Source organism: Aricia agestis, chromosome 9, assembly GCF_905147365.1.
Source record: "Aricia agestis chromosome 9, ilAriAges1.1, whole genome shotgun sequence".
NCBI classification, from domain to species: domain Eukaryota; kingdom Metazoa; phylum Arthropoda; class Insecta; order Lepidoptera; family Lycaenidae; genus Aricia; species Aricia agestis.
The window spans coordinates 8,976,454-8,997,619 of record NC_056414.1 but is presented as its reverse complement, the minus strand read 5'-3'; the positions used below and the strand labels follow the sequence as shown (position 1 = coordinate 8,997,619).

The 21,166-nt window shown below is 35.5% G+C and overlaps 2 protein-coding genes across 2 annotated transcripts; both read left to right on the top strand.

Annotated features, from left to right (window-relative positions):
- The first annotated feature begins 1,793 nt into the window (after nucleotides 1-1,793).
- On the top strand, nucleotides 1,794-18,282 carry LOC121730470 (putative beta-carotene-binding protein). Its single transcript, XM_042119514.1, has 7 exons — nucleotides 1,794-1,909; nucleotides 3,866-4,035; nucleotides 10,653-10,723; nucleotides 14,817-14,956; nucleotides 16,273-16,422; nucleotides 16,996-17,170; nucleotides 18,269-18,282. Exons 1-6 carry the CDS (start codon nucleotides 1,846-1,848, stop codon nucleotides 17,151-17,153), a joined length of 753 nt encoding a protein of 250 aa, XP_041975448.1. The 5' UTR covers nucleotides 1,794-1,845; the 3' UTR covers nucleotides 17,154-17,170; nucleotides 18,269-18,282.
- Nucleotides 18,205-20,050, top strand: LOC121730468 (phosphatidylinositol glycan anchor biosynthesis class U protein). The gene is made up of 3 exons (XM_042119512.1): nucleotides 18,205-19,053; nucleotides 19,243-19,514; nucleotides 19,731-20,050. Exons 1-3 carry the CDS (start codon nucleotides 18,290-18,292, stop codon nucleotides 19,982-19,984), a joined length of 1,290 nt encoding a protein of 429 aa, XP_041975446.1. The 5' UTR covers nucleotides 18,205-18,289; the 3' UTR covers nucleotides 19,985-20,050.
- Nucleotides 20,051-21,166: the final 1,116 nt, after the last annotated feature.

Sequence of the window (21,166 nt, the reverse complement as noted above, 5' to 3'; positions counted from 1 at the left end):
GCAATTTATAGAAATACAAGAATTTTATATTTAAATATAAATAAGAATCACTAATAAGTAATAAGCATCGTACGCTCTATAATTGACAAATTGGAAATAAGGAAACTGTAGCCCATACTTTTATTACCGACTTCCAAAAATCCTCGGCTGTATGTATCTTTTTTTTTGTATGTTCAACGATAACTCAGCCATTTGTGATCCGATTTTCAAAATTCTTTTTGTATTGTATAGGGTTTAACTCGAATTTGGTACCATGTTCACAAAAGTGGTGATCTGATGATGGGATCCTGGATGAATCGAGGGGACTCCTTGAAATTTGTATGGAAACATATAGTGATTTCAATTTTTTCTGAAGCATTCGAGGTAACTGCTACCAAAAAGTAAGATTTTATACCCTGGAACCGAAGGTACCCAACAGAACTTTTGAATCCTTATAGATACAGGTTCGCGAATTTCGGCGTTGTTTAAACAACTGAAAACATAAGCCAACACATCAATTTATTTGATCATCATCATCAAAATCATAATTATGCCATGGGTCATCACATTATGACCCAATTATTGATGTTTTTCGTGATATTTTGCATCGAAGCATTTTTTCGCTGATTATCAAGATTATTTCGCTGTTTGTGGACCGATTTTCAAAATTCTTGTGTTGTTGTATAGGATATAATCTTGATTTTGTATAATAATTACGAAAGTGGTGAGTTGACGATGGGATTTATGAGCAATCGAGGGAAATGCTTGAAATTTATCAAAATACTCATATTGGTTAAAATGTTGTTTCTAGTTACTTAAACATAAGAGAAAGTTCATACGAAGGTGTCTCTTGGTCCAAAGGCACTGAACAGAACTCCTGAACCTTTAAATATAAAAGTTTTTAAATTGCAGCATCGCTTAGATAACTGCAAGCATTTACCACAATTTCGCTTACCGTAACATAATGTGAATAGTTAACATTCGTAGTGGTTATTTACGTATAAAGATCTTGCAGGTAACTAAAAAGAGTGAAATTATTATTTTTAACAAAAAATTAAAACCGACTTCCAAGGTACTCGTAAAAACAATAATAATATGAACTAAAAAGTATTAAATAACTCTTACTCTGTAATAGTGCCTTTTTCAGAATTCGTCTAAATCTCAACTATTTCTGTACATAAGTACTACAGTCTTCATTACTTTGAAGTCGGTACCAGTCCCAAAAGCTTCAGATATTCTGACATTGACTGAACTCACGATAAAATTAGCTGGTACCGACTTCAAATAATGAAGACTGTAGTATGTACAGAAATAGTTGAGATTTAGACGAATTCTGAAAAAGGCACTATTACAGAGTAACAGTTATTTAATACTTTTTAGTTCATATTATTATTGTTTTTACCTTGGAAGTCGGTTGTAATTTTTTGTTAAAAATAATAAATATAATAATTTTAAGTGCCTCGAAGTAAGTATTTAGTAAGTAAGTAAATCTTGCATTTTAATCTTATTTATATACTTATATCATACGAATTTAACGTATTAGTCAATTTTCGACTATGGCAGTGGGGAATACCCTAGATCGGATGCCTATATGCCTAAAAATTTATTCGATTTCGCGCTACTCATTAACATACTGTATGCGAAAAATAAAATTATACTCAATGTTATTGTTGAAATTTATTAGTGCATATTATAATTCCGTATTTATAAGAAATCTTAATTAAGGTCTTCTGGTCCTATGCAGGCGGCATTGAAGTTTGCGGCATGTTAAGGAAACACACCGAGGCTTTGATTTCATCGCAAACCATGTCCGACTGTCTCGCGTGATACTCGTCTTTTGTTTTACTAAAAATTCCTTTTTCGAAAATGATTTATCGTATACTTTTCCTGTTCTGCGTCTTCTGCAGCACCTTTGGCGCCGTGGATATAAGTGAGTATTTAATTTTGTTTTGTTTAATATTTAATAACTGGTTGTTTTAATATTATTTTGCATGCAAATGTAAAATATTTTGGTTTCCCCACAAAATTCCGTACATTTTATGCTCTCAAATGATGTAAGTAAGAATTGTTTCATCTCTGTAATCTCATGATTGTTTTATTTGTGAGTTAGCGCTAACATCATGATTACTTGGCCGATGTTTTTGTGATTGTTAAATTGCCGTTGCGACGATGAATTAAATGAATTTGCATTTATTAATCAAACACAAGAAAATAGGTATAGGTTTTCCTGGGTATTTTCATGAGGAAGCAATTTTCTGTGCATTTGAGTTAATTGACCCTTGTGCGTGTATCACCAGAATTAAAACAAAATCGTTACACCCCAAAATTTAAACATTAAATGTGAACATGGGCGTACTGAGTGGGGGCAGCGGGGGGGAGGGGGGGGGGGGGGCGCTGGGTACGCCCATGAATGTGAAATAGCACATTTAATAAATGTTAAGTATATTTTTCTTTTCATGGCTATACTTATTATTTAAAATTTATATTACATTGTGTATTTTTTAATTAAGAGTATTGTAGGTAGGTATAAACTATAAAGTAATAATTATTGTCCCTTGCACCGTAATGTGCAGGTAGTGTAGAGATTGTTAGATATAATAACAGGTGCTCAACTAAGAATTTTCTTGCAGACTTTGACTATAATTATAGAGTAATCTTATATATAAAATTCTCGTGTCACAATGTTAGTCACTGTACTCCTCCGAAACGGCTTCACCGATTTTTACCAAATTTTATATGCATATTCAGTAGGTCTGAGAATCGGCTACTGGCTACTTTTTATATTGATAAGTGCATATTTTATTGAATAAATAATAGTAAATTATTACAACTCGAGACCGACGGCGACCATTTTTTGTGCAAAGGGATAGCGATAGACGTTGCCATGGTGACATATTTATTTAGTAACTTCAATAAAACTAGCTATTTAACCGAGCTTTGCTCGGTATTCAATAAAACACGAATAAAATGACATTTTCTAAAAATGATTCCTAGCTAGATCGATGTATCGCCCCCGAAACCTCCTATACTAATACTAAATTTCATGAAAATCGTTGGAGCCGATTCCGAGATTCGTGTTGCCCCCGTTTCCGTAATTTGTTTACACATATTACGTATTAAATATTTATTACATTAATATGTTTCTATTATAAGCATTGTCGTAGATAAATAGCGATGAATATTATAGCAGAAGCCTTTGCAGGAAGAAGGAAAAGTAAAGGCTTTTGAAATCAATACAAGTCAAGTCTGCATAAAATTATAACTTTGTCTTGCATCACCAACAGTTAGGACATAATTCAGCCATACTTTACACTCATACTGCAGTACGTATACTTATCATAAATATAAAATTCTCGTGTCACAATGTTAGGCCGCGTACTCCTCCGAAACGGCTTTACTGATTTTAAGCAAATTTTATATGCATAATCAGTGGGTCTGAGAATCGGCTACTGGGTACTTTTTATGTTGATAAACTGCATTTGTTGAATAAATAATAGTAAATTATTACAACTCGAGAGTCGAGACCGACGGCAACCATTTTTTGTGCGACGGGATAGCGATGTACGTTGAGAACTCCGAACTATGTCTAGTCGAGGGTTTTTTCTCCTTGAAGATTACATGGCAGGGTATCTCGCGCTATAAAAGAATTTCTGTTTGGAGTTGCTGTAGCTATTTTTATTTAAATTATATTATTACCACTAGATGACCCTTAACTCAGTTGCGCAGGAATTTCATTTGTCATTTTCCGGGACCCAAAGAATCTCTATACCAAATTTCAGCAAAATCGGTTCAGCGGTTTGGGCATGAAGAGGAAACAGACAGAGAGACACACTTTCACATTTTTAATATTAAGTATGGATCATAATATAAAACATTGCTTTTCCAGGGAAATACCTGAAAGTATGTGATCGGAACTCCCCCGACGTGAGCGACTGTCTCGTGGACGCGGTGGCTGAGGGCATCCAGACCATGTCCAACGGCATCCCGGAGCTGGGCGTACCCGGCGTTGACCCCTACCACCAGAAGGAGCTGAGGGTCGACTACTCGCGGAACCAGGTAGGCAATTTAGGCAATGATGAAATGATTATGAGTTATGACCGTATCGTTAATATTGCATGAAAATTATGACGACATAGAGTGGATGAACCACATAACCAACATTTTATAACATAAAGACTTTTACTAATTTTTTTCCCTTATAATTTTAACAAACCTTCTAACTTATCTACTTTATCATCTAGCTAATATTATATTTGGCTACACATAAAATCCCCAGTTTTTTTATTTTATTCATTTTTGCAAATGTGTATTTTTTATGCAAAAAATTGACAATTTTTAGGGTTCCGTAGCCAACAAGGAACCCTTATAGTTTCGGTCTGTCCGTCCGTCTGTCTGTCCGTCTGTCCGTCCGTCTTTCTGTCCCTCTGTCCGTCCGTCCGACTGTCTGTCCGCGGTTTTGCTCAGTGACTATAGGACTTACAAAGCTGTAATTCGGCATGAATGCACATAATAATGTACGTATACACTTACACAAGCACGACTGAACATGAATTCTATGAGATTAAATTGTCAACGTGCCGATAAGTGCCGACTGGACGTCAAAAAAAGAGTTCTGCTGTCATGTATCACACGTCTCTTTTTACCACGCAGTGTTACTGATAATGACATCTCGCTTGCTCAGGCCTTTGTTTTTCTATTCCGCTAGGTATAATTTATAATATTAACTTTATGATCCACACCTAAGCAATTTGATTGGGCTATGTCAAGATTAGCCGACAGATAACAACTACCATTTATTAGTTTTTATTATCCGTAGATATGACCCTACTAAATTGTACGTTATAGGCGCGCCATTTACCTCTGAATCAATTTCTCCGATGATGCATTGCATTTTGTGTCAATGAGCCATAAAGAGAAACAGTTTTTTAAAGTAACCGAAGCAGAAAATCAAACATTGTTTCAGGTACAATTATAAAAATATGAGAATTTAAAAATAAACATTTTGTAATCACGTTTTTGCTAACAGGAACTTGATTTGCAGAGATTAATTAGATGCTGTGTCCAAAAACTTTTGATATTCAACATAAAAACTAGTTAAAAATGGTCATATCAAAAGGATGTTAATTGCGCTAAAACTACCATAAAGTTTTTACTGTGGTTATAATCGACTTGTTACATCATCATAATAGACAGGTTTAGTGTACTACCTAATCTAAATATTAGGTATATTTATACCTTTTTAGGGTTCCGTACCCAAAGGGTAAAAACGGGATCTTATTACTGAGACTTCGATGTCTGTCCGTCTGTCTGTATGTCTGTCTTCAGGCTGTTACTCAAGAACCGCTTTAGCTAGACTTCTGAGATTTTCACAGATTGTGTATTTTTGATGCCGCTATAACAAAAAATACTAGAAAACAACATAAAGCTAAGATTTAAGGGGGGCTCCCATACAACAAACGTGATTTTTTACCCTTTTTGGCTCGTAATCCATAATGGCTACATGACATGTAGATACTTGATTTTTTTTCCTATAACTTTCGCTCTATATCGATACGGAACCCTTCGTGCACGAGTCCGACTCTGTGGCTCAGTTGGTGGGCTGTTGGCAGCTCAAGCCGGGGGTCGCAGGTTCGAATCCCGCCGACGGAACAAAAAGTTTTCAAAGTTCCCTGGGTCATGGATGTGTATTAAATATGTGTATTAAATAATAAAAATCTTAAATATATGTATAATATAAAAGTATTAAATATATTTCCGTTGTCTGGTACCCGTAACACAAGTCCTTCAGGTACTTAGCACAGGGCCAGACTGACGTGGTGTGAAGCATCCATAGATACTATTATTAAACAACGACTAAGTCGTTCCAATGGTCTGGAAATTGGCCGTCTTGTAATTACAGTTGCTTCCCTTAAAACGCCTTTGGTAGGTAGAACAAAATTTAAATTCTTCTCATTCAATTTATCTTACTTAGGTAAGTAGCCATTGCCACTTTCTCGTTCTGTTACAATGGCAGAGAAAATAAAAGTATATACAGCCGAACGTATAATCTCCTCCTTTTAGGAAGTCGGTTAAAAAGTAAAGGCAGTTACTACTATAACATCTTTGCAGATATCGAAGGTGTTATTCATAGTATGCTTTAGGTATAAGACAAAATACGGAAATAATTTATTAGTTCAAGTCAGTCTGTGAATATGTAATGAATATTTTTTGGTATTCTATTCGTGTTATCCTTGTACAAACAATGCATTGATATTTTGGCTGTGTCAAAGTCATCGTCTAACTTGGTCAAGTGTATCTACCAAATTTGTAGAGTTCTTTCTATCTACCAAAATATATTGTGTAGAGTTCTTTCTATCTGCCAAAATATATTGTGTAGAGTTCTTTCTATCTCCAAAATATATTGTGTAGAGTTCTTTCTATCTACAAAAATATATTGTGTAGAGTTCTTTCTATCTACCAAAATATATTGTGTAGAGTTCTTTCTATCTACCAAAATATATTGTGTAGAGTTCTTTCTATCTGCCAAAATATATTGTGTAGAGTTCTTTCTATCTGCCAAAATACCTACATTGTGTAGAGTTCTTTCTATCTCCAAAATATATTGTGTAGAGTTCTTTCTATCTACCAAAATATATTGTGTAGAGTTCTTTCTATCTGCCAAAATATATTGTGTAGAGTTCTTTATATCTACCAAAATATATTGTGTAGAGTTCTTTCTATCTACCAATATATGCAGGGTGTAACAAAAATAAGTGATATTACTTTAGGATGTGTACGTGTTCCTTGTAGAGAGTTCACTGTGAAATTAGCAGCGCTGAAAGACCAATTTTTTTTTCACTTTTGTATGGGCAAGCGCCCGAACGTCACGAGTTTCCCCATACAAAAGTAAAAAAAAAAGGTCTTTCAGCGCTGCTACTTTCACAGTGAACTCTCTATAAGGAACACGTACACATCCTAAAGTATTATCAGTTATTTTTGTTACACCTTGTATTGTGTAGAGTTCTATCTATCTGCCAAAATATATTGTGTAGAGTTCTTTCTATCTGCCAAAATACCTACATTGTGTAGAGTTCTTTCTATCTCCAAAATATATTGTGTAGAGTTCTTTCTATCTACCAAAATATATTGTGTAGAGTTCTTTCTATCTGCCAAAATATATTGTGTAGAGTTCTTTATATCTACCAAAATATATTGTGTAGATTTCTTTCCATGGGCGTACCGAGGGGGGGGGGGGGCAGGGGGGGGCAGTTGCCCCCCCTGGATCATGTTGACGTTCCTACTAAGTATATTATCTAGTACTTTTATCTATAAAAATTAAGAACGAATTTTTGCCATTTGTTTGCATTACAATATTTTGACAACTAAAAATTATTAATTTTTTATTCTTTATAAACACCTAGCTTATGAAAAATCTGATTTGCCCCCCCCCTGGCCCAGAACCTGGGTGATTTGCCCCCCCCTGGCACCAGAACCTGGGTAATTTGCCCCCCCTGGCCCAGAACCTGGGTACGCCCATGGTTCTTTCTATCTGCCAAAATATATTGTGTAGAGTTCTTGTCTAGGATATTGATAGTTAATTACTTAACCTACTCTTTATCTTTTTGCTATTAAAATGTATTTACTCATAAATTAAATAATGAATTAAAATCCGATCGCATTAAAACTGAAAACCTCCTTCTCTTTTAACTGTCTTTCAAAAAAGAAAAAAGTTCTTTGTTCGGTTGTCGATATCTTTTTCAGCACTACAATTAATGGTAGAGCTTTGTCCGAATGAATTATATAAAACAAAATTATATACAAGTACTTACTCAAAGTAAAATATTTTGTTTCATTCTTTTTCATGCAAAAACTACTGAATTAATTTTGATGTAATTTAGGTTGCTAAAGGTGCGTGGTGTACAGTACATAATAAACAATCTTTTTTTCTATAAAACCTAAAATGCTCATTAAAACCCACTTCAAATTTAGCTTAATTATAACAATTCAGTTTTCAGACAAATTTTACTTTAACCGGAAACCGAGTCAGATCGGGTACATAATATCATTACATTAATTATTGTACCTGTCTTATTATTATTCATTGTTTTTGGCTTTTCGAATAAAAAATGGCATTGGTGTTTTTGTTGAAAACATGATGTTATCAATAGATAATAGATATACAACAATTAACATTAACTATTCTAAAATTTTAATATTAATTATTATGTTAACATTATTATTTAAGTAGTTAATTTAACCCTCCGTGTACTAGGTGACTAATCTCACCATGCTGTACTAGGTGGGGTATGACATACCCCAACAATGAAAGGCAGTTAAATTTGAAAAATTGTTCCTTGTTGTGATTGTAAAATAATAAGTAATATATTTAAATATCTAATAATGATTTGGTTTAAGTAAAGTAAATTCAATTTTACATTATAAAATACATTTTATAAGCAAAAGTCCAAAAACTTGACTTTTTCTTCAAACTGTAAACTATGAAATCTTTTCTTCAGTACAAAAATCAAATGGAAACTATTACAATCAAATTCTTCTCAATTTCTAAGACTATAGTATATCTAGTTTTAACCTATTTATAATATCAATTTAAAATAAACAATATGAAATAGATCTTGGTCACTTAAGTTTCCTTAATATTGACAGTTATTTAGACAGAAAAATTAGTATGTAAAATACATAATATGGACATATTATATTTTTTGCAAATGTGCCCAGTATTCCTATAAAATATTAGTATAGGCCATATCCGGTATACCTGATTTGATATTCATTACCAGCCGATTCTTGTTCGAAACTCATTAGCTCAACGTCACAGTCATCATCTTCTTCAGTCAGTGCTCGTAAAATATTTTTTTTCGACAACCGAGACATTTTTAGCAAAAGTTATACCAGAAAATAATATTTCATCAAGTTAAACACTAAATTAAACATATCAATAAATAAAAACAAAAGAAGTTACACTTAATTTTTTAGCTACGTGCTGTACTAGGTGGGGTATGTGATACCCCAGCGCACTTTAATCACATTTAACAGAATTGGTGATAAACGTAGGACTGAATATTTGGTAGGAATTAAAACAGTAACGTCTTATTTGCAGCTATTGAGTAAACCAACTCGCATACTTTTTTCGTTTAAAAATGCTGTCAATTTTTTTAGCGCTGGGGTATGTCATACCACTCATACCCCACCTCGTACACGGAGGGTTAAATTACTTTAAACTCTGTAATTAAATTTTAAAAGAATAATTCTTTTAAAATCATCTGACATCTGATGTAGTATCAAAGCGCACGGAGTGCGCGGCCAAGTTCCAGCAGGTCGCGCGCATGCCGTGCACTATTTACACGAACCATTTCGACGCACTTTTAACCCCCCCCTGTAGCTCAGTGCCTATTGCGAGAGCAAAGATAAAATTACACCTACGTAATTATGTGCTAGTACTTAAGCAGTTTACCAAATTTAATAGATATAGCTTCAGTAGATCCTGAAATATCTCCCTGTGAAAATAGCTAATTTTGGCACTCACTCACTCATTGACCGGTACCTAATCAAAACCTCTGGGCCACTTCCAATTGTCCTAGCGTTATGAAATTTGGCACACAGGTTGTGTGTTATATGCAGATTAACAAAAAATTAAGAAATTTAAGAAATCGGTCAAGCGTGAGTCGGTTCACCTACAAACCTTAGAGGCCACTTCCGATTGTCCTAGCGTTATGAAATTTGGCACGCAGGTCATATTGTGTTATAAGTAGATTAAAAAAAAATGAGAAATTTGAGAAATCGGTCAAGCGTGAGTTAGTTCATCTACGAACTTTAGATACCACTTCCAATTTTCCTAACGTAATGAAATTTGACACTCAGGTCGTGTGTTATAATATGTAGATTAATAAAAAAAATAAGAAGAAATCGGTCAAGCGCGAGTCGGCTCCTCTACGAACTATAGGTAAAAATTCTTATACGCCAGTGATACAATGAGAATACGATGTCAAGGGTGGGAGGATTGGTTTAAAATATTGTCATCATGTATAATGCATACTGCATAGGCTATAGCTTATTAATCCTTCGATCGCGGATTCTTGGAAATCTATTGATTACGCGGTCGAATTCGACTGCTTGGGAGTTGATATAGGTTAAATAAATACTGTTTACTTGAAAATTTCGCTTCTATTGATAGTTTAACAAATACAACTAGCACCATATATCGAATATATTGTTTAAGTCGGGTGTGGCACAAAAAGAAAAACAAGTTCCTATCGGCAAATTTTTGGTCTAAAAAGAGTTGAAATCCAATCCAATACCAAGTTTAGATGCACTTCATCGATCGTTATCATTTTCATCAACAGCCTGATCCATAATACTTCTAAATTTGAACTTGGCAGGTTTTCGTGCTATACGTAACTCTTGAATAATTCATAATTGTATAATTAGATAATAATATAATTAAATTAACCTGCCACGTTCAAATTAGAAGGATTATGGATCAGGCTGTTGATGAAAATGATAACGATCGATGAAGTGCATCTAAACTTGGCATTGGATTGGATTTCGACTCTTTTTTTAGACCAAAAATTTGCCGATAGGAACTTGGCCCCATTTTAACAGGTATGTTTTTGGTGGGATTTCAATTTTACGATCCAAGCTGCATTTATTTCAAAATTATTATTTTTTATTTCCAGATACAAGCAACGATTACAATGAAACAAATCATAGTAGCAGGCCTCAAAGCATCTACTGTTAAAGATGCACGGTAAACATTTAAAATTATATTTCTTTAGAGTTATAACTGTAGACCGTATGTCACTTGCTCTATTCCGCTAGGTATAAATTAATATACCTAGCGGAATAGAGCAACAATCTCGAGCTGTCAAACGAAACCGAAATTGGTTTCATCTGTGTGTAAAATATGTGTACGTATACACTTACACGAGCATGATTGAACATGATTTCTATGAGATTAAATTGTCAACGTGCGGCACGTGCCGACTGGACGTCAAAAAAGAGTGCTGCTGTCATGTATCACACGTCTCTTTTTACCACGCAGTGTTACTGATACTTGATAGTGACATCTCTCTTGCTCAGGCCTTTGTTTCTCTATTCCGCTAGGTATATTAGGGAGCATACCCATACTACGTGACCCATTTAGGAGGGGGAGGGGGGTCTTCAAAATACTACGCTCGGTCACGAGAGGGGGGAGGGGGTCTAGAGTTTTGTCACGTAGTCAATTTCGCCGAGAGAAACGTCATACGAAAATTTTTTTCTCGTCATTTAATACTTAACACTGGCATTTATTATGGTTATTTATAGCCACCAGCCATTAAAAAAACAGGCACTGTTGTCACTTATCAGGCATTTTGAAGTTTGGTGAAGCTGTCAAGCTTGGTGATCTTATTTACTATATATTTTAGTGTTCAATTACAATTTGAACTACACTCGTGACTAAAATAGTGTACCTACTATACCATCGAGGAAATTGATTCCTAAGTAGTTGACAGACCAACGTCATGTAGTGATCTGTCGGTTGGGTTTAACTTTAAACGCGACCAAATTACTTAGGTCCGCCAGCTGCCTAGAAATTAATTTCTCTGATTGTTCTATTGTAATTTTAGACTATCACTAAATATTATAAAACAAAGTTTTTCTCCCATGTCCCTTTGTTCCCTTTAATCTTTAAAACTACGCAACGGTTTTTATGCGGTTTTCTTTAATAGATAGAGTGATTTAAGAGGAAGGTTTATAAGTATAATAAATTTCCTTAAATAGTGGAGAAATACTGTTATTGTTGGGGTTTCTAATGTGATGTCGTAAATAATTACATTTTTTTCCGCTTACATTGCAAACGCAGGCTGAAACCTACGAGATTTATCAAAATAATGTACCAAGTACTGCTGTACACATTGAAAAGGTCTACAGGAAACTCCGCAATCGTATATGTCTACCTCTTATGGATATCCCACAATAACAGTTTTTTGTCATTTACTTTTAACGACAAAATATTATAATGGCTAATTTTCGAAGCGATTTTAACCAATGCGGCATTAATCCTTATTCAATAAAACCACGTTAATTACATTGTAAATTGAATATCTATACTAATATTATAAATGCGAAAGTACCTCTATCTGTCTGTCTGTCTGTCTCGCTTTCACGCCAAAAGTACTGAACCGATTGTAATGAAACTTTGTACACAGATAGTCTAAAGCCTGAAAAAGGACATAGGCTACTTATTAACTGGAAAAAGGGGTTGTAAAGGAGTGTTTATACGTAAATTTGTTCAAATTAAGTTAGTTCCAAAAATTCATAATAGATGACGCTGTGCGTCGTCCTACATCGCACAAGCGCTTACTCAAATGTGTTTCTATAAGAGGTGGTAAGGATAACGAAAGTTTTTCGCGAGTTTATTTGAAGTTATAAGAAGATTTTTGAAGTTTGAAATAATCGTACCGCGGAAGCATTTCTGTAACCTACATGGAAACGGGAACTACCGCACGCTACAAGCTGAAGTCCACGCGGACGGAGTCGCGGGCAACAGCTAGTAGATCTATATGGCTCTTTACACTCATATATTTTAATAAATATATTTTCGAAGATATTACAAATTAAAAAATTGCGAGACTTAGCTTTTGCGGCAGTACCGACCAATGCGGGCAACCGGCCACGGGCTGATATAGATAGAGTATAAGTAAAGAATATAAATCAAAACTGCTGAATCGATTTTAATCATTTTTTTCAGTGGCTATATATTTTATTATACTCGGGCCGTGCGAAGCCGGGGCGGGTCGCTAGTTATTATACAATATTATACATAAATCTAAGTGATAATACTTTAGGATGTGTATGTGTTCCTAACATAGAGTTCACTGTGCATGCTATGGTGCATGCACCGCCTGAGTTCATATTATGCACTCTAACACACACACACACACACTCACATACACACACATACTCACATACACACACACTCGCACCATGACACAATGTATTAGGTCTTATGTGTTAAAAGTCAAAACATACATTTAATATTATACTTAGTACCCACACAAACACACAACATCCCTAATTCTTGCACCATAGCAGTTTTTACTTACTGAACCCAAGACACTGTCGTAGGGCTATGGGGCTCGCACTTTCAGCGCTCATACAAGCACTCACACGAATACACTGAACACACACACACACACACACACACACACACACACACACACACACACACACACACACACACACACACACACACACACACACACACACACACACACACACCCTTCTTTCCCCCTAGACAGTACCATTTACTGAACCCAAGACACTCGTGTCGTAGGGCTAGGACACCATAAACACAAACATACACTCGCACACACACACACGCACACACAAAATGACCTTTTTATCCTTAACTCTAGCCTATGTTTTACATTTAATAAATATTATCTAAAAGTATTCGTTTACTAAACCCAAAAACATGATAGATTATAAAATTATAATAACATGAACATTGGATTGTACTTCTTTTACAACCGCCTCAACTGTGAGAATCACTGACTCCGATATCACATTTAGTTTCGAAGTCAGAGATCAACCAACCTGTGCCATCCGAGTTTAAATCCTAATTTGTGTACAATATTCATTGCCTGTAAACAAGATGTAAGTTTTTGGGATATCAATAAACGTATTACTGTGAAAGTAGCAGCGCTGAAAGACCATTTTTTTCACTTCTGTATGGAGAAAAAAAAATTGCTCATTCAACGCTGCGACTTTCACAGTAAAGTTTTTTTTAGTGGTGTCAAGTATTTCTTTTTGGCAATCTATTGGGTAGCAATGTATTTTTTGGAGATCGTTATTTTTATTCCCTTATGTAATTAAGTAGTAATAATTATTATAAACATGCAAAGAGTCTTTTGTAATAAATAACTTAATAAGCACAAAATATATGAGTCAAACTATTTTCATTTGCTATCTAGTATCTACTCTTGCAAAATGATTAAAAAATATTCTTGTCAATACCACGTGAACAATTGAAGGGGGGGGGGTTTGGGCATATACCACGCGTGGTCACCAGGGGGAGGGGGGGGGGGGGGTCAAAAAATCTTAAAAAGTAGGTCACGTAGTATGGGTATGCTCCCTTAACTGTATGGTCACTTGTAAGGTATTATACTTTACGCCAATTGAATAAATATTATTTACTTACATAGAATATAGATAAGTAGTTAATAACATGGTTTTATATCCATAACTCATAAGTTATAACGACGTCGGGCGTGAGTTCCGAGAAATAGAAAAACAGGTGACCTGTAATAATCCTCCTTATTTAATCCTAATCCTTTTGAATAAGCTTTATACACGAGCTTGTTACGCGGTATAGGTACTTTGAGATGTGTGAGTGTGACAGAATGTGCGCTTTTGTAATTTTGGACGTGGCGGTAATATCGTGGACGTACGCAGTAAAACGATAACATAGAGAATTAAAATGTATTGAAGTATAATATTATGAAGACGCTTTTAAATTTCCGTCGACAATAACTTCAGAAGAGTGGTAGACGTCGTGACTCGTGATGTCCTCTAACGTGCACGTTAGAGGACATCACGACGTCTACAGTCTACACTCTTCTGTAGCTCTACTATGAGTTTAAAGCTGTAGTATATTTTATCAATACTCGATACCGACTACGTAAATATTTAGTATGGTAATTTTAGTTCCGCAAGTGACCGCTAGAACAAAACGTCCGCGGTGCGTAAAATCAAAAGGGCATTTAACGTAGGTACCCAACGTTTTATTGTGGAAGTCGGCGTCCACGATAACGTGACGTCCGGAATTATAAAAGCGCACAATACCTATTTTTTTCTAGGCTGAAGGCAGACGACGACAAGTTCCATTTAGAGGTTGACATGTTCACGCCGCGCGTGCGCGTGACGGGCCGGTACAGGGGGGAGGGCGGATACAACGCCATCTTCGTCAACACTACGGGAGATTTCTCCGTTAATATGAGTAAGGGAACCACTGTGAATAACTCTATACGATAGAGTATAATATATTGAACTTGGCTTGACACGCTACTGCGTGTCTAAATAGTAGGCTCTATAGTTCAAACGTCTTGTTATCTATGAAAAACGTGTTGTATGAGAAGCAACGATTTTCTTAAGATTATTATCAAAGAGTTTTAATAAAACACTTGGTTAAACTGTAGACAGCTGTATATTATGAAGGTAGTTCTTGAGTTGAAAACCTAGATTAGGTACTTTTTGTATAATGTATGTTTTCATTGCTTTCACTACATTGCATAAGCTAGTTATATACTTCGAGCACCGACAGCATCGTTGTGTAGCTATCATTTTACAGCCCTAGTACAAAAAACTGTACTAGAGTACTGTGTAAACAGCCTTAGGCTGTTTACACACACCACACGCCGCTGCATACATATTTTCTATGGGCCCTTTTAGTAGAGGAGACCGAGGGAGATCGACCTTCACCGATCTGATAACCAGATGAGACGTATTTTTTATCAAGTATAATTTATAAACAAATATGCCTATAATTACTTGCCTATCTAAAAATGCTCATGGCTATTTTTAATTAAATTAACTTTACCTAATAGATTTTTTTTATCACTTTCATTCTTTTGATAACCAAATGAATTTTATTTCACTGATTACTTTTTAATACACAGAATATGCCTCAGTAGGCTTGCCTACTCATTTATGTGTATAGCTACCTGGCAAGCCGATGTGAACACTTGAACAGGTAAGTCAATATAGGTGACTCCATCGTTCTGCTAATTTATCGAAAGTTATATCAAATTTTAGATTATTTTATTACAAAATCAGTCATATAGATTTGCCTGCAAAAATCATACTTAAAGTACTGTTGCCTAGCTAAAAAATAGCCATGAGCACTTTTATATAGGCAAGTAATTATAGGCATATTTGTTTATAAATTATTTTTGATAAAAAAAATGTCTCATCTGGTTATCAGATCGGTGAAGGTCGACCTCCCACCGACTCTTAGACCATTTTCACACGGCGCCTGCCACCGCGGCGCCGTGTGTAAGCACGCTAGGCTAAGGGCTCGTACCTACATAAAAAACGTTCCAATCTCATAATAAACACTTTAAAATTCGCAAATATTTGCGGTGCGACGTAGCATCGCAGTTTTGTGTACGAGCCTATGAGCTATTAAAAGAGGATGTAATACAGGCAGATTCCTCGAGAAATATCAACAGGTCATTCAGTACAATTGTAGTCATCATGATTGCTACATACGTATCTCACCATACCTTCGTATCTAACGCACGTATTTTTTTACAGCTGACCTCACCTACACATGGAAGTTAGACGGTAAGCCGGAAGTGATCGACGGCAAGACGTACGTCAGAATAAACAGCTTCTACATGCATCCCGACCTAGGAGACCTCAAGGCCGATATGACTAATGAAAATCCCGAATTTGCGGAAATAAGTAAGTTGGAATATGAAGTACCTACTACATAGTCTAGAAAATGAGGCGCACTTTTCAAAGTCCAACATTTCATCATTATTTTGACAAAATGGTGGTCGATACTTACCTAGTTTTAAATGTTTCCTATTTTTTTACAATCATTTGATGTGATTTGAATGATTGATGAAAATAATGAACTTTCATATTAAGCGGGCTCCACACTCGCGGCGCGAATTGCGGCCGCGATTCACGGGCGTTACGCGCCAGGAACACGACGCGGATAAATATGGGCCCTCTAAACTCGCAATCTTTGCATTAATTTTACATTCCCGCGTTTGAGTAAAATGGACGTTGAAGTCATTGTTGCTGCTGCTCTTACAGAGTGTGCTTATCAAAATGTCGCGGGCCAAAAAACCGACACCGGACGGGGAAAGCTGCGAAGCGCGAACGCGAAGCCGCGAATCCTTCCACAGTTGCGGCTCGCGGCCTTTGCGGGCTTTCGCGCCGCGAGTGTGGAGCCCGCATTATAATAATTGGATGAATTTCATAAATGTAGCGTACCAGAACGCAAATAATATTGCCTAATGTTTTCAGTACGATTGGGAGTAACTTTGTCAAACGAAAACTGGAGGACATTCTACAAGGAACTGCTGCCCTACGCTCAAGCCAATTGGAACAAGATCGGAATAAAAGTCGCCAATAAGATTTTTCTCAAAGTTCCATACGACGAGATCTTTCCCAACAAATCCTAAACAGCCAAAATTATTATGTATAATATAATTCGTCTATGATAATACCTAAGTTTTTTAGTAAGAAGTAAGAAATAAGTATTTTATACCTACTTATATTAATATAATATTATTATGTTATGGCTTTGTTTTTTTTTAAAACCTTATTAAATTGAGAAATAGCCCAAAGCCCCAGAATAATTTTCAATTGCGACTCAGCAGTCAGTACTTACCGTTACACTTGTCTGTCTCTCTGTCTGTCTGTCTGTCTGTCTGTCTGTCTGTCTGTCTGTCTGTCTGTCTGTCTGTCTGTCTGTCTGTCTGTCTGTCTGTCTGTCCGTCCGTCCGTCCGTCCGTCCGTCCGTCGTGAAAAAAGGTAGCTAAAGTAAAGCTAAGGTAGGTAGATAAAAATGCATCACAAAAAACTAAAATATCCAACGCTGAACATATAACCTAACTAACCTAACCTTCATCTTTAGAAATTGGAAGTCGGACGTTGTTTTAAATCTTGGCTGCCGGCAGTATACTTACCCGCGCCGGTTCCCATTACTGATATTTTTGGGAGCCGGCGCCGGCAGCGGAGGCACTCCCTTATTTAAATAACTCTGATATTGGCGATTCCATGGCGATTCACAAAGAAGATATCAATAAAAAAGAAGAAGGTGAAGATTGCCCATAATATCTCAAAAGTGACAATTTGGAGTTTTTGGGAGAATGTGAAAGAGTGATGTTGTGTTTTTATATTATTTTCCTAAAATTGTGTTATCTGGGTTTTTAATGTGTAATATTGGTAGGATTATAATATTAATATTACTGAATCGACCGACTTGACTTCTTGACTGTATTGACTTTATACTTAGACTTTGGACCTGACGATAATGTATAAAAAATTGTATTAGAGAATATTGTTTTCCCGCCATAATATTATACTCGACACTGGCCATGGTTATAGCCGAAGTGCCATTATATGAAAAAAAAAAAACTGACAATTCATAATTGTCATTTGTCAATTTCACAAACACAAGGATTGTCATCCGACATCTGTAGATTTTTATGTATTTATTTATTATATTAACGGAAATGGACCTCATTTCTGTTTAAAAAATATTGTATTTGTGATTTACAAGAAGTGATGTTAGTAACAAATTATCAACTTTAAAATGGCAACATCAATCAAGTATTTACTAGCCGGTCTAGTCCGACTTTGGCTTGTATACTCGGACTACTGGCAAATAATTGCGAATAGAGTGGAAATTGCTACCCCTCTGAATTCATGGAAGCGTCTAATAGAAGGTGTTTACCTCTACGATCATAACATTGACCCATACGAGGGCGACGCTTTCCACGAGTCGCCTATCCTACTTGTATGCTTTCATTTCTTACTTAAAAGAGTGCCATTTCTTCTACCTCTGCTTTTTACCATCTTGGATCTCGTGACAGCTTATTTACTATATAAAACGTCTAAAGTATTCATAAACATCTTTAAAACAAGTCAAGAGGAGAACCTTAAAGATGTTGCTGAAGAATCGAAGACTTTGCTCCTCAAAGACTCGCAATTGTCTGAAACGTCGGAGTATGTGCTAACGGTGTATTTATTCAATCCATACTCAGTTTTGAACTGTGCTGGTATGACAACAACTGTAGTGCAGAATTTTCTGGTAGCAGTTGCACTGTGGGGAGCGACCAGTGGCCGCAGGGTTGTGGCTTGTGTGTTCATAGCTTTGGCTACACACCAGGCACTATATCCTATACTACTTACCGTACCAATATCCATTCTACTGGCTGATATGAACAAAGGTTGCAATAAGTGCTCCTACATCAGAACTATGCTGTACTTTGTGTTGTCATGGGGATTTTGGATATTCATCTCAGCATACATAATGAATGGTTCCTATAACTATGTTTACAACACATATGGATTTATGTAAGTTATCTATTTATTAACCATTGGTTTTCCTTTCTCAAATTATTTGCTCCATTAAAGTAGAAAAAGGTGGTTGCACTTATTGTCAAATTGTGAGCTCTATGTTTTTTATAAATGGCATAAGTTTTCTATAATTTATACAATAAATTTTACTTAATTTTACTGATGCAAAACTTTTTATTATTTCAGACTATCAGTTCCAGAATTGAAGCCAAATATTGGAGTGTTTTGGTACTTCTTCACTGAAATGTTTGAGCACTTCCGGCTGTTATTTGTTTGTGCATTTCAAATTAATGCGCTAGCTCTGTATGTTGTACCTCTCACACTGAGATTCCGGAAAGAGCCTGTTCTACTGGCTACGGTTCTGATTGTCTTATCCACAATATTCAGGTCATATCCCTGTGCTGGGGATGTCGGATTCTATATGGCCTTGATACCTATGTGGAAACATCTTTTCTCATGTAAGTGTTTAAAACTTTGTACATTTCAAAATAAGTAAATTATGCTTAAAAATTGCTCTTAATGAAATTAAACCACCAGACAAGACTATAGAAGATTCAAGATTATCTCAGAGATACTTAATGCATAAGTAGTGGATTTTTTTACCATCCTACACAAAACTACTTCCATCTTATTTTTTTAAGTTTTTGAATTCTCAAATACCACTTTTTTTTCAGTTATGCAGCAGAAATTTACTGTGGCCTGTGCATTTATCATCACGTCAGCACTGGGGCCAACAGTCTGGCACCTCTGGATCTACTCGGGCTCTGCAAATGCAAACTTTTTCTTTGGAGTTACTTTGTCTTTTGCCACAGCACAAATATTCCTAATCACAGATTTATTATTTGCCTACATCAAAAGAGAGTTCACTTTGAAACACGGCTACTCCCGTGAAATTGATGGCAAACCAGCAAAATTAGTTTTACGGTAATACAAGATAGTATTATATTTGCTAGCTCACCAAACTATCTTATAAATAAAGCATTTACAAGTGTTGCATAGTGTTAATATTTTTTAATGGCTGACAGAAACTTGTTAGGGTGTTTTTAAAGTTATGCAGATTTGCCTGTGCACACAGGAATGGTCAACTTTTCTTACACTTTGCAATGGATGTTGTGACGTGAATCCATTATAAATAATGCCAATCAGCATGCATGTCTAAATCGACATTAATCTAATATCACCCTAAATCTCATGAACAAATATTTATATGTGTATTATTCTGAAAGTATTTCATAACCAAAATGTTATATTTTTATATTATAAAACAGGAATGGTTTAAAAAACAGGAATATGAATATAATTCACAATCTCAGAAGTCAGAACCCTGTAAATTTTTTTTGATCTTCCATTTGTACTAGGCATTTCATTGTCTGAATATTACCGATCATTCCACTTGACACCACCAAAACAACACAGTGTTGTTTTGGTGGTGTCAAGTGGAATGATCCCACTTGACACCACCAAAACAACACCACTGTCCACTGGTGGTGTCATTTGGAATCTCTAGTCCATAATATGACACCACCCTAGTGATGTCAAGATCGCGATGACCATTTGAATGACAGGTAAATATAAACTTTACTGCTAGAACTTAATTGGAGTTTTTATATCAACAACTAAGCAACTATGTAACATCACTAATATAGTCGGTGGTGTCATATGGACTAAAGATTCCATATGAGACCACTTATAGTGGTGTCGTTTTGGTGGTGTCAAGTTTAATGATCGGTAATATTCAGACAATGAAATGCCTAGTACAAATGGAAGATCAAAAAAATTTTACAGGGTTCTGACTTCTGAGATTGTGAATTATATTCATATTCCTGTTTTTTAAACCATTCCTGTTTTATAATATAAAAATTAAAAATGCCTATGAGATATAAAATATAAGTATGTTTAATATGTTAAGGACATCACACACTTAATTTTATAATATAATAATATTATAATACTAGTACTTGAAAACAACGACATAGTATCCATGATATAATATTGCGTGTGTGGTTTAGTTTAGCAGTAATATTGCAATAGTTTGCATACTATAGGGTGCAATTAAACCTATCGGCCAAATTTTTTTTCGGGCTTAGGTATCATTAGGAGAGTCCATTTA

Bases quoted from the DNA above. Each gene is read 5' to 3' on its own strand.
- LOC121730470 (XM_042119514.1), top strand. From the start codon at position 1,846: ATGATTTATCGTATACTTTTCCTGTTCTGCGTCTTCTGCAGCACCTTT. The intron at 4,036-10,652 runs GTAGGCAATTTA...TTTTATTTCCAG, and splicing joins TCGACTACTCGCGGAACCAG to ATACAAGCAACGATTACAAT. The intron at 14,957-16,272 runs GTAAGGGAACCA...ATTTTTTTACAG, and splicing joins AGATTTCTCCGTTAATATGA to CTGACCTCACCTACACATGG.
- LOC121730468 (XM_042119512.1), top strand. From the start codon at position 18,290: ATGGCAACATCAATCAAGTATTTACTAGCCGGTCTAGTCCGACTTTGG. The intron at 19,054-19,242 runs GTAAGTTATCTA...TTATTATTTCAG, and splicing joins TACAACACATATGGATTTAT to ACTATCAGTTCCAGAATTGA. The intron at 19,515-19,730 runs GTAAGTGTTTAA...CTTTTTTTTCAG, and splicing joins GTGGAAACATCTTTTCTCAT to TTATGCAGCAGAAATTTACT.